Below are 13,399 nucleotides of genomic sequence, written 5' to 3'. Positions count from 1 at the left end.
ACATCCGCAGCCCCACAAGCGTAGTGACGAGAACGGATCCGGACCCATCAGAGCGCGCGTTACGTCCATACATCGGCCAATCAGGAGGCGTCTTATTGTCTCGGTCCCGCCTCCCGCCGCCCGGCCGCTGACAGGCAGGCGCGGTTCGCGCGGAGCCGAGCGAGCGCACGGAGCCGAGCGCCCCGAGGCGAGCGCGCCGGGCAAGCCGAGGCCTGCCCTTTCCGCGGCGGTGGCGGCGGCGAGCGGGGGCCGCCACAGTCCCCGCCGGGTCCCGGGGCCCCGCGGCCCATGCTGGGGGCGGAGCCAGGTCGGAGGGCGGCGGCGCGGCCGGCCCCCGCGCGGTGATTGGCGGGCGGGCGGCCGGCGGCCGCTGAGGTCCTGGCAGCGGCGCGGGCCGGGCAGGCGGAGTCGGCGGCCGGCGAGCGGAGAGGATGCTGCTGTCCCTGGTGCTCCACACGTACTCTATGCGCTACTTGCTCCCGAGCGTCGTGTTGCTGGGCTCGGCGCCCACCTACCTGCTGGCCTGGGCGCTGTGGCGGGTGCTGTCGGCGCTGCTGCCCGCTCGCCTGTACCAGCGCGTGGACGACCAGCTCTACTGCGTCTACCAGAACATGGTGCTCTTCTTCTTCGAGAACTACACCGGAGTCCAGGTGAGGCCGGCCCGGACGGCGCAGCTTTTGCAGCGTCCGCCCCTTCCCCCCTTCCCCCCCCAGCAAGCACGTGCCGCAGCACCCGGCCTCCCGCCGCGGGTAGCGGTGGGGAGGGGGAGGAGTTTCTGGTGCTCACTTTGGGGTTCCTTATGGAAGGTCCTGCTGAAGGCTGAGTGTGTCCCCGGGTGCGCCCCACCCCCGCCCCCGGTCGGCTGTTCCTGTCCGTCTCGGTGCCCGGCAAAGTAGGGCATGGAGTCCGAGGTGGTGATGGTGGGACTGGCCCCATCTGCACTTCCGAGGGCTTTTAGATTAGGGAGTCCTCTAGACGCTGACCGAAGTGACAGCGGTTGAAGGACACCTCTCGCCTCGCGTTCCTCCCGGGTGAAAAGCGAGAGCCTGGCGAGGAAATGAATACATTGGTTACAATAGGAGCCTCACTGTGACTCCAGTTCTCCGCCAGCTTCGCCTGGGCTTCAATGTGGGGCTGATCTCATGTAAGATTGCTTTCTGCCCGCTACTGTTTCTTTTTCCTGGGGAGGTTGAACTCGGAAAACAGCAAAAGTGGAGAAGCCCTCCTAACGTGACTTTAGTTATGTTGAAGTCTCAAACTTCCAAATCTGCTTCCCTTTGAGTTTTCAGTTTGAGAGAAGAGCGCTGTTTGGGCTCTCCCCAATGTTCAGAATGGGCAGAATGGAACTGTATCATCTATGTTCTTCCCCTCCTCCCCCATTTCGCAGCTCTTTCTGTGTCAGGGGATGCAGTTGGGGGCAGCTCCCTTATTGAGTTTGCTCCAGTAGGAAATTATGTCTGAGGAGGGGAATTAAGAGAGGCTAGGAATAATTTTCTTTCCACGTCCAAGTTTTCTGAGCAATTGACATTTAGAATGGGATTTCATATAGAATTTTCAGGAATTCTAGGCTGATGGCTTCCTCCCTCCCTTTTACTTTACTAAGTTTGCCACGTGAATGTATGTTTAATCGTGGGTAAGCATTTAATTCCGCATATTTTCAGTAGCAGTTGGGACAGCTGGGAATGCTCCTTAAAGTTGCTGACCTTGCACATGGCAAGACCCCTCAGAGCCTCAGGGACCTCTGCTCAAGTCCATACTCTTGCTGCAGAGACATTCGGCATGAGTCAGAGTGAAGCAGAGTTAGCGAGTTTATTGATTGGAAGGAAGGACATGCGTTTGAGGACAGCGGAGTGGAACGTGCCCCAGCGCTACAACCAATGTTGTTGGGGCGATTTTAGGGCTTTTGGAGTTACTGGTTTGAAGGAGGGAATCTTAAAGCTAAGATTAAGGGAAATAAAAAATGTATTCCTCTACTCCTTCTCAGTATCCAGCTTTAAAGACAAAGCAAGGTCTCACCGTGCGGTCCCAGTGGGCTGAGACTCTTTACATAGACCTTATAGTCCTCAAGCCCACAGAGATCCCCCTGCCTCAGCCTCCTAAGTGTTGGGATTAGAGGCGTGTGCTACCACCACCCAGCCTGTATCCAAACTCTTGTCAATCAATTCCATTTGAGGAGGGAGAAGATGAGGATGAGGGGGCTTCTTTTGCTGTCGAAAAGCAGATTGTATGGCTATTACATTGGGTCCTATGTAAATATAGGTTCTTTCCCATTCTCATTTCTGAGATCATATTCATTGCTAAAATTCTGAATAATTTGTGCGTCCTTTCAGGTTAAAAAATCTGTGTGTATGTACGAAGGTATTCATATTCATAATTGTGGGGATACATGGCATGCATATAGAGGTCATAGGACAACCCTGGCTATTGAGCTTCTCCTTGTACTTTGAGTCAAGGTCTCTTGCTCTCCCCATGTGTGCCGGCTCAGCTGGCTTTTGAGTTTCCAGATCCTCTCCTGTATCTGCTTCCATCTCATGGTAGGAGCAAAGGAGCAATGGATTGCACGGTGGTATGACGGGCTTCATGTGGGGATCCGAATTTAGGCCCTCATGCTTGTGACAAGTGCTTTACCCACTGAGTCATCTGCCCACACCATGTAGAGCTGCTCAGGTTCTGGTAGTCTTTCACTACTGAAAGTGAGCAGTGTGTCCCCTGTACCATTTATAACTTTAGGGTAAGTAATGGGATGCTTACGTTTTACTAATCTAAAATCCACTGTAAAGGGACTGGAGGAATGGAGAGACATTGGTGGGTAAACGGACTACTGTGTAGGCCCGAATTTGCTTCCCAGAACCTTTATTGGCTGTTTCACAGCTACCTGTAACTCTGGCTGCAGGGTGGAGGTCTGATACCTCTGACCCCCTTGGGTACCAGCACTCACATGCACATATCACCACCCTTCAGTGTACATACTTTAACATTATTATTTTTAATCTTAAAAAGTAGGAAATGAAAGCAACTGGAGTCTTTGTTGTGTTTTTTTGGTTTTTTGAGACAGAGTTTCTCTGTATGTTTGGAGCCTGTCCTGGAACTAGCTCTTGTAAACCAGGCTGGCCTCAAACTCACAGAGATTCACCTGCCTCTGCTTCCCAAGTGCTGGGATTAAAGGCGTATGCCACCACCGCCTGGCCTGGAGTCTTTTTAACGTTGTAAAACGTTCATTTCTTCTTAAGGCTACCACAGCAGATGACCTCAAGCTGAGTGGCTTAAACAGGTCAGGTTATTCTCACAGCTCTGGAGGCCAGAAGTCTGATATCACGGTTTAGGTTGATTTCATTCCTTCTAGGATTTTTGTCTCTTTCAGTTTCTGGATGCTGGCCATTTTCTTTTGACTAGAGGCCCCTTCATATCTGCCTCATAGTGTCGTTTCCCCTTTTCTGTCTCAAATTTCCATCTCCCTTTGTATTGTGGTGACATTTGTCATTGGATTGTAATCTGTAGGCCCACCTGGATAATCTAGGATAATTTTGATCTCCTGGAGATTCTTAATTACATCCTCTCGACTGAACAAGGCATTTATTTACTGTGTGGGTGCACATGCTCCATGGTTGTACCATGACCAGAGGACAGCTTTCACGAGTCCCTTCTTGCCTACCACCATGTACATCCCAGGGGTTGAATTTAGGCTGTCAGGCTTAGCAGCAAGCACCTTTGCTTGCTGAGCCATTTGCCAGCCTCAGAGATAGCTTTTCAAAAGGGAATGTGCACAGCTTCTAAGGCTTAGGGTGTGGGTGTTGACTTGGGGGCCACCGTTCAGTCCTTTACAACAGTGAGTTCTAAATACTCAATATTTTGTTGTTGTTTCTCAGTCTAGCTTTGTAGCTTAGCATTTGTTTTTGCTTTCTTTGATATACAAGTAAAAGGCTGGCTTCCTCTGCTCTGGTTAGCTTAAATAATCTCCTATAATACTTTAATCTCTTATTTATAAATTTGTAAATTTACCTCACACATTCCTTAAGCAAAACATATGATTAGTTGTCTAATTTTGAGATCAAATTGACTTCTGAATATCATCTGACTTCTTGCTCATGTTTTGGTGCTCCCTTAATTTTTTTTATGTGTGTATGACTCTTTTGCATGTATGTATATATACCATGTGCCTGCTTACAGAGGCGAAAAGAAGGCATTGTCTTAGTCTGTTGCTCTTTCCTTATTGCTTTACTATGGGGTCTCTTGACTCAGTCGGAAGCTTGCCATCACTAGGCTAGCTAGCCAACACACTCCTAGAATTTGCCTGTCTATCCATAAATTTTGAAATTACAGGCATGTGCACACATGCTTGACTTTTTTTATTTTTTTAGACATGGGAACTTTTGGTTCAAACTCAGGTCCTTATACTCGCAGGGCAAGTACTCTTACCTGTTGAATCATCACCCCATAAAGTTAATATGAGTCGGTTGGCCAAATGGCTCAGTGGTCAAGAGCACCTGCCACCAAGTCTGATGACCTAAGTTTGATTGCCAGGACCCACATGGTAGAAAAAGAGAACTATTCTTTTTTTACATATATATTGTTGTTTTTAAAACAGTAGTTAGATGCCACAAAGTAGGTGGTAATGTTTTAACCATATACATGTTAGGCCCAAGGGCCTCTTCCATCCTTGTCAAGGGGAATACTAATCTTCTCTCCTTTCATACAACACCAGAGAACTATTCTTGAAAGTTGTCTCCTGACCTTCACAAGCACAAGCTCAGGTTCTGTCCCTCCCCATAAACAAACAAACAAGCAAACAGATGTGGGGCTAGAGTGATGGCTTAGTGGGTAAGAGTGCTTACCGAGTGGATGAAAAAAAAGGAAAAGGGCATGACTGCTTCTAGGTATGGGAACATAATCACACTAAACTGGGCTGTGGGGGAAGCGGGGGAAGGGAGTGGGAGAGGGGGAAATAGGTGCAGCAGCCTGGAGGCCAAAGGTACAAAAGGGGTGGGTAACCATAATATCTGGATTATATAGGGAAGAGCCTCTGGGGGAAGGGCAGCCCAGACCAGGCTGGAGAGTTCAGGGTAGAGGGCAGAGTATGCCAACCATGCCATGTAACAGGTAGGGACTGAGGGATGCTGGGAGAACCTGTAGGCCAGGTCCAATCTGATATGTTAAATAGGCACCTCAGCCATTGGTCCAGGGTTTGACAGTTAACACATGAAGTCCTGAGTTCAAATTCATAGGAACAACACAAAAAGCCAGGCATGGCTGTGTGTACCTGTAGCCCCAGCACTGTGGTGGGTGGAGACAGGAGGATCATTGGAGCTTGCTTGCTGCCATCCTAGCTTCCAATTTTAGTGAAGGCCCTGACTCAAGGGAATAAGGTAGAGAGTGACAGAACAGGGCACCAGAGGTCCTCCTCTAGCCTCCAGGAGTGTGCATGGGCATGCATGTACACGCGTGTATACACCACTCACACCCACATCCCAGAATTAATTTATGTTTTCAAGTGTTAGAGTATTTCTCTTCTCGTTGCAATGAAATCCAGTAGAAGTTGGTTATTGGTATTTGCAGGCCAGCCATCTAGTGATATGGTGCACGCATCTTCTAACACCTGGTGGATGTTTTTGTCACCATTGTATTTCTACTTAAATTTGTTATTAACAGAATTTATTTTAGAATATATTTCTCACTAATGGCCTTGACTGCCAATCTCCGGTTCAAATACTAGTATTGTAATAATAAAATTGTAAAAACAATAAGTCTTAGGTTATTTACTTACGAATTTATTTTGGGATATGGAATCTCAGTTGGTTCAGGCCAATCTTGAATCTGAATATCCTCCTCGGGTCTCCAGAATAGCTGGGATTGTAGGCCTGTGCCACCCACCACTTCTTGGCTGAGATCTTTTATGTAAAATAAGTTTAAATTTTTCAATGGACCTGTTTTACGCTACAGAATAGTTTGAAGGTACTGGGAGCAGATGGTGTTTAGGTATGTGTTGCAGCTGTTTGTTCAGTATGTGCAGACTCCTGATGTCTCGGCTTTGTACCTTGCACAGAAGCTTCTTTCAAGTCCTCAGAAACACAGGCGTTCTACCTGGAGGCCATAGAAAGCTGGTTTGTTCTTTCTGGCTTATCAAGCATCCTAAACTTCTGAGTCAAATTTGCATTGAATCTTGCTGAAGGCAGCTAAGCTCCTGGTATGAAATATGTTTACTTAGAGTTAAAGGGGACTTACAGGTCATCCAGGCAGACCCTTGTATTGGGTCTGAATTGATTCCACATTCCACTATCAGTGATCTTTAAAAAATGCTAATTGTTTATGCTTCAGTTTGTTTCTTGTGATTCTTAAACACACTAAACTATTTGCTTTGTTTAGCTGGGAGCAATAGAACTGGGTGGACCTGGGTGTGCCTTTGCTTAAGCAGAATGAGCAAAACCTTTGGTTCAGGAAATTAAACATTTCTCAAGTTGTAATTTTAGTCTAACACAACCTAAATCTGGCTAAGAAATTGGCTAGACTTAAGAGATTTATAAGACAATTTTAGAAAAATGTAACTAAAACTTTATTTTTATACATTCTATAAGCATAAAACATTTTATATTTAATGTTTCATTTGTGGAATGTTTTGTAAAACAATGTTTTTGTTTATTCTTTGGGAATTTCATAAAATATATTTTGACCATATTTTTCCTCTCCCAGTTCTTCCCAGATCCTCTGCCTTTGTGTAGTCTTTAACACCTCATTTTTCTATTTTAAATAACAGATGCTGTCTTAGCATTTCTGTTGCTGTGAAGAGACACCAAGACCACAGCAGCTTTTATAAAGGAAAACATTTAATTGAGGTGGCAGCTTACAGTGTCAGAGCTTTAGTCCCTTACAGTCATGGAAGTGTGCAGGCCGACATGGTGCTGGCTACATCTTGATCAAAGGACAACAGGAAGTCAGGCAGGCAGCTTGAGCATAGAACTCAAAACCGAGTCCCCACAATGACACATTCTTCCAACAAAGCCTCACTTCCTAATAGTGCCACTTTTCAGGGCTATTTTCTTTCACACCACAGATGAAACGAAACATTGAGACATTTTGAGAAAGCCGTGTTTACCCATCTGCTTACCCTACACATATCTATCTTCCTTAGGTCTGTAACTAGATTGGTGTGAAACTTTAGACTTCTTCCAAGAACTTTAAATAAATATTGGAGTTGGGGGAGTTGCCTCCATGACAGTGACGTCTTGACAAGTTTTTATCGTGGTGTGTTGTTGCATATGACTGTGTGCTTGAGAAGTTGATACTTTTAAATGAAATTAGAGGTTCTTTCTATATTTTCGTCTTGCAGTTTCTTAGGCAGTGGTTGATATTGATAGCTAGATAATCCAGCACTAAGTAATACTCCCAAAGGGTTCTCAGAACTTGGGTTTCCATCTGGGTGTCCATACATCACCATTCACATGTGCTCTTTGTTTCGGGTGCTGGGCTGGGCTCTGAGAGGTGAAGAATGGAGCTCGAATTCTGGTGGGGAGACAAGCATAACAAGAGGATTCTCCTTGACTGCTGTGTGATCCTGTTTACCCTAGTGGGTGGAGGGAGGGGTTTGGGAAGCTTTTCTGAGCAAGTGCCATTGGTGGGGGGGGGGGGAGAGAAGGGGAGGGGGGGAGGGGACGGGAGGAGAGGAGAGGGAGAGCCAGAGCGCACGCACGTGCCTGTGGCGCTCTGGCTCTGAAAAAGGATCCATTTGGAAGCTCTTAGGGCCTTCCTGGTCAGGGTAGTGAAAGTGCATGTAGAGAGAATGACAAGAATCCTCCCAGGTGCCTTTCAAAAATAGCCAATATGGGGGCTGGAGAGATGGCTCAAAGCGTAAGAGCAGGTACTGTACTTCCAGAGGACCTGATTAGGCTCCATGTCAGGTGCTTACAACCATCTGTGACTCCAGTTCCACAGGGATCCAGTGCCTCAGGCTTCTCAGGCATCTGCACTAATGTGCACACGCCAGAACATCTGTACACACAATAAATTAAAAAGAAAATCTTTTAAAGAAAGCAGGTATGACTTTGTGATTAGTAGCAAAGGCTTTACTGAATGCTGCTGTATACCAGTGTTGTTTATGAAGATCATTCATCCTTACACAGTAGGCACCGTTCTTAGCTTTTCATAGACAGAAAACAGGTCCAGGCAGTTCACAGGTGTAGTCATCGTGGTAGCCCAGTTTGGGGGCTCCTTTGAAGATGCTTTTTCAGTGGTGACTGAAGTGACTTCCCTGTTCTTGGGGTGTTCCTGTCATAAAAAGCATGGAGAAACAATTGCAGAAAAATGCTTGCTATTTAAAAGTGTTGGGTGGTTGTTTACTAGCTCTTCCAAATAAATACCAGAATTACTGTGAAGACTTCAGACATGGCATTTAAGGCCATCTCAGTTCTGACCTGCCCTGCTGTGCCATTCTCTGAAAATAATCTCTAGAGGTTCTGTGGCCATGTGAGAGACCTTAATTTTAAGGAATGGGGGTTCTAGAATGGACTGCTAAGGTGGTTAAATGTTTATCTAGCAAGGCTCACGTTTACTTAGACTATTCAACCCCCAGGAATATGAAATGGGTAATGCAAGACAGTGTAAAAGAATTCTGGGACTCCAAGGAACAGAAAAACATTTGTTTGCTGATTTGAAAGCCTGTGGTTTTGGAATTTTTAAAACTGCAATACACCAATACTTACTTTTTTTCTCCCATGGCATTAAAGGCAACTACAGATAAAAGTTTTGTGAAGATACCTGTGTGTACATATAAGACGTAGTTCACAGGTAGAGGGCTTTGCTGTCACATCTTAGGCTGGGAACTCAAGGATAGAAAATCAACGAGTTCACATCTAGAAGAGTTACATTAAGTTCCAGCCATGTGTGTAGTAGGTACTAACCGCAGCTGGGGACCAGTGTTTTGCACTGATAAAATAGCTGTCATTTGGGATAGAAAGAAGTCAGTTAATAAGAAAAAACAATAACTGTGTAATGAGATAAAGACCAAAATAAAGACATAGACAAATAACTTTGGAAATAAGGAGTAATGCAACTGAATCCCCGAGTTTCTTTAAATGGGTTGGGGCTGTTCTTTGCATTACTTGATAACTCTCTGAGTTGGCTGGATTGTGGTGAAAGCCACTTCTCTGTGAACCTATAGAATGCGTTGCTCCTTTTCTGAGTATGTATTGCTGTAAGACATTTTTTAAGGTTAGTCTTTTATTCTGAAGGGTATCTTACATCTTATCCTTATGGTTAGCATCCAGAGTGAAAACAACTATATAAGTTTCTTTAAAAACAAAACAAAACATTTTATTTAAGGGAGGAAAGCCCAGGTTGTCCTTATTAAGTAAAATGACCTTGAACATCTGATCCCCTTGAGTGCTGGAATTTTTGTGGTGCTTAGGATCAAATCCAGGGCTTCATACATGCTAAGCCAGCACTCAGCCAACTGAACTATCTCCAGGACTCATATGTGAACCTTTGTAGAGAAGACTTTTGTAAGACTTACAAACCTTGGAGATGCCTGCGTCTTATTCTTTTTCCTTTATCACACTGTATCAAGTCAGCTCAATCTTGGTGTTCTTTTCCTTTAAATACATTTGTCACTCTGTTTTGCAAACTTTAATGATTAATCTGCTTTGTCAACTTGACTGGATTTAGGATCACCTAGGAGATATGCTTCTGGGTCTGCCTGCAAGGCTGTTTCTAGAAAGGTTTTATTGAGTGTCTCATCCCATAGGGTGGGGAAGGCAGGTGAGCAGCAGCATTCAGCATTCATCTGTTTCCCAATCGCAGACCTCGTGGCTAGCTGCCTCTCGCTCCTGCTACCGGGCCTTTCTACCTTAGTGGACTGTATCCCCTCTTAAACTTCAAGCTAGAACACACCCCATTCCCTTGGACAGCCCTCTGTAGCCCTGACTGGCCTGGAGCTCAGGGCCACCTGCCTCTATCTCCCGAGTTTTGGGACTAAGGGAGTTGTGCCACGATGCCTGACTAAAATAAATCCCTCTTAAATTTCTCCTGTAAGATACTTTGACACAACCAAAAGAGAACTAATAAATAAAAAAATTAAATGAGATAATGTTGTCTAGTTCAGAGACTTAACAGTAGGTCATACATAGATGATAAAAAAGGTGAACTCTTCTGAAGGACAGGGTCAAGAGACATGCATGCTGATTGTATGAGTTTGTGATGTGTAAGTTTCTACTCACATCACAGGGTAATTGCTTTGCATTCTGATCATTAATCAAATAATTGTGTTTACTAATTTAGTCTTGTTGCAAAGTATGATTTTGCTAATCAGTAATTTAATAAATTTACTATTTACTTAATGACACATTTCAGATTGGGCTCAGAAAAAGACCACAGGTTTTGTACATATTACAGTAGAAATCTTTTAACTAGGAGGTCAAAATCCTATGTTTCTTTACAAGGACATGCCCAGAACAGGTTCTTAGGTGATTTCATTAAGCAAACAGGAGGAGTTGTGGTTACACCAGTTAGCCTAACCAGTCAGCATGGTTCCTTAAAGCCATAAGTACAATGTATGAGCATGTTTTCTTCTAATATGTAGGAATTCTCTAACTAGTATAGTAAGTACACAAACCAGTAAGTTATTACTATAAAATGTTGTGCAGTAGTATGTGCCATTCTTTTGTGTGACTGGCAGAGGCAGAATAGGATTATTTACATCAACAATCTCTAGAAGATGGCTTTGGGAGATTTTCAGCTCTTTTGAAGCCTGGAGACTACTGCTCTAGTTGTCTATGCAGTCCATGGTCGGCTAAAGGTTAAATGGTGCATGACTGTTTCATGGACATAAAAGCACATTTTAAGAACTCATTTCAAATGATCGTGTAACAGAGTTTAAATTGTACACACTATCTTATTGTCCTTGTTGTTAAATTGTACACACTATCTTATTGTCCTTGTTGCTGCATTTCAGTGTAATTGGAGGGATGTGGACTAGTTAGCTGTTTCTTTCACTTGTTAACGGTTTTGAATGGCAAGCATGTTAGATACAAAGAATAATTTAACTACCGATCCTCCCCGTCCCCGCATGCCACCCTACTGAGCATTGACCATTGATTTTTGCCAGATGATAACTGTCCAGGTGTACCAGGTGTGTATAAAGTAGTTTATGTAGTCTCATTTATGTCAGTGTAATCCAATGAGGAGCAATTAGTATGTTATACTTTAGTTAATGATATAGGTGTGAAGAAAGCAGATACATCAATGCTTGTGCAAGCTGGAAGACTGGAATTCAAATCTAAGTCTTTGTCCAATACTTTGCAGCCTGTGGTCTCAATGATCATGTACGTGAAGGGCAACCTCTTCTTCACACAAGACCTATGAATTAAACGGCCAAAGAAGGTGAACTGTAGAAAATGTCAGTTTTACTGATGTTAGTATTTTTACATGGTGGTGGGCGGGGGGGGGGGGCTTGGAAGAAATGAACCCTAGTCTGGGAGTGATGATATGAACAGTGACTGGTGTGGAGGAGAGAGTTTACAAGGGACAGTGAGCTGCAAGGAATGCTCCATGCCCGCAGGGTCTGAGGACCTGCATTCTCATACATACTAGCATCTCAAGGCTTCTGCTGTAGGAGGGGAACTGCTTTAGTTATGGGAACTTCACATCCCCTTAATAGGAAGTTATCGTCTGTTTCTAGGCAGAAGACTGAGGGCAGAGAACTCTACCTGTGCCTCTTAGCTTAGTCTTCACTCAAATCATTCTTATGCTAAAGGAGCATATTTTGGGATGAGTTATGATTTCTTTCAACATCATTTACATTTGAGAACAATGAGACATTTTTTCTCAATATGTATTATATTTAAACTTTTGCATGTTGAAAGTAATGAACCTTGCAGAGATGAATGGTGAAGTTACTTTTAAACTTTTATATCACTTTGACCAAAACATTTGACAGGGAAAAATGATTTACTTTGGCTCCCAATCATGATGATTTTAGTCCCTTATAGCAGAGAAGACTGGCAATGGCAACAGGAGTGTGTTCACATGGTGATAAACTAGGAAGTGAAGGGCAAAGCCTGAACTAGGGCCAGCTTATGACCTTCAGAGGTTGAAGGTCCCACCTTCCACTTCCCCACCCCACCCTCAAAACTGGAGGACAAACACCCAAAGCATAAACTAGTGGGGACCATTCCAGACTCAAATCATGACAGTAATAAAGCAAAAATGTGGTTTTAGATGGAGATCTTGGGTATTAAATTCTGTTTTACTGCCTGTTTTAAGATAGAGTCAGGACAGTGGTGCTGCACGCCTTTAATCCCAGCACTTCTTGGGAGGCAGAGGCAGGCAGATCTGTGAGTTCAAGGCCAGCCTGGTCTACAGAGCCAGTTCCAGGACAGTCAGGACTGTTACACAGAGAAACACTGTCTGGGCGTGGGGTGTGGAGATAGAGAGCCCCCAAGTAATTTACATGTCATGGAACAAATTTAAAACTGTAGAAAACTGATCTACATGAGATGAAGAGATTCTGTGCAGGTCAACAGGCTTGACTAAAGAAAAAAAAATTATTTTAAAGTGTTTGATTGTCTGCCATCTAATTAATTAATTGAAAAAAAGGAATAAATCCTTTCTCTAAAGGGACTTTGGATGGGCTTTATATTTGCTGGTTTATGTATGTAAGTATGTATTTGTGTGGGAGGGGAGGGAGGGAAAGAGGGAGGGAGGACAGCTTTCAGGAGTTGGTTCTTTGACCATGTGAGCCCTAGGGATCAAACTGAGGTCATCAAGCTGAGTGACAGATGTCTTTATACAGAGTTTTGAAAAAGTGGATGAATCTAAAGTTACTTAAATAATTATGTAAGATTTAAAAACGTATTTTCAAAATGCTTTGTGGAATATTTTGGTTAGAGTTAGTAAAGTAAATGAGAGCTAGAAGGTTCACAGAATAATGTCTTTAGAAGTCTCCAGTATATTTAGCATGTTTTATTTATGTTGATTTTAAAATGTCGTTTATATTTAAAAGGAGACAGTTTTACTTGGTGCAAAACAAAAATGTAAACTTAATAATTATGTGAACCTCTGTCTATTGGAAACTATCAGGTGCTCAAGTCCAGGCTAGAAAACAGGCCACAGGGATTGTGACTTGTAGTCAGCCTGTACAAGGTGTCCTTGGCCCTCCTACGACCGTGAACGGGTCAGGCTGTGGTGCAAAGCAGCTATGATGAATGAAGCCTGTGGTCGGGCTGAAGATGGAAAGACATCAGGGAGAAGCGAGTAACTTAGAGAGCCACCCCAGAGAGGATCATAGAGTCAGGTGCATAGGCAACCTCATTTGACCTACAGCTCTTATATGTAGATAGTTGTAAGTTCTTAACCCTTAAAAAGAATTTTTCCCAGTCTCACTCTAGGCCTAGGGCAGCCTCACATTCATATAATC

General features: G+C 44.2%; 1 protein-coding gene and 1 non-coding gene across 2 annotated transcripts in view; one reads left to right on the top strand and one right to left on the bottom strand.

Moving 5' to 3' along the window:
• The first annotated feature begins 418 nt into the window (after positions 1 to 418).
• Agpat5 (1-acylglycerol-3-phosphate O-acyltransferase 5) overlaps positions 419 to 13,399 on the top strand; it is a 41,750-nt gene continuing 28,769 nt past the window's right edge. The window contains exon 1 of the mRNA XM_041673789.1: positions 419 to 650. Within this exon, the coding sequence (XP_041529723.1) occupies positions 432 to 650 (219 nt within the window). The 5' untranslated portion in view covers positions 419 to 431. The remainder of the gene's footprint in view (positions 651 to 13,399) is intronic.
• Positions 4,577 to 4,699, bottom strand: LOC121462461. Its single transcript, XR_005976322.1, has one exon. It is a non-coding gene; the product is annotated as a U6atac minor spliceosomal RNA (small nuclear RNA).

This window comes from Microtus oregoni, unplaced genomic scaffold, assembly GCF_018167655.1.
Source record: "Microtus oregoni isolate MIOR12 unplaced genomic scaffold, Mior012 000024F_ref0000369, whole genome shotgun sequence".
NCBI classification, from domain to species: Eukaryota; Metazoa; Chordata; class Mammalia; order Rodentia; family Cricetidae; genus Microtus; species Microtus oregoni.
The sequence above is the reverse complement of the archived record's forward strand: the minus strand, read 5'-3'. Positions and strand labels throughout refer to the sequence as shown.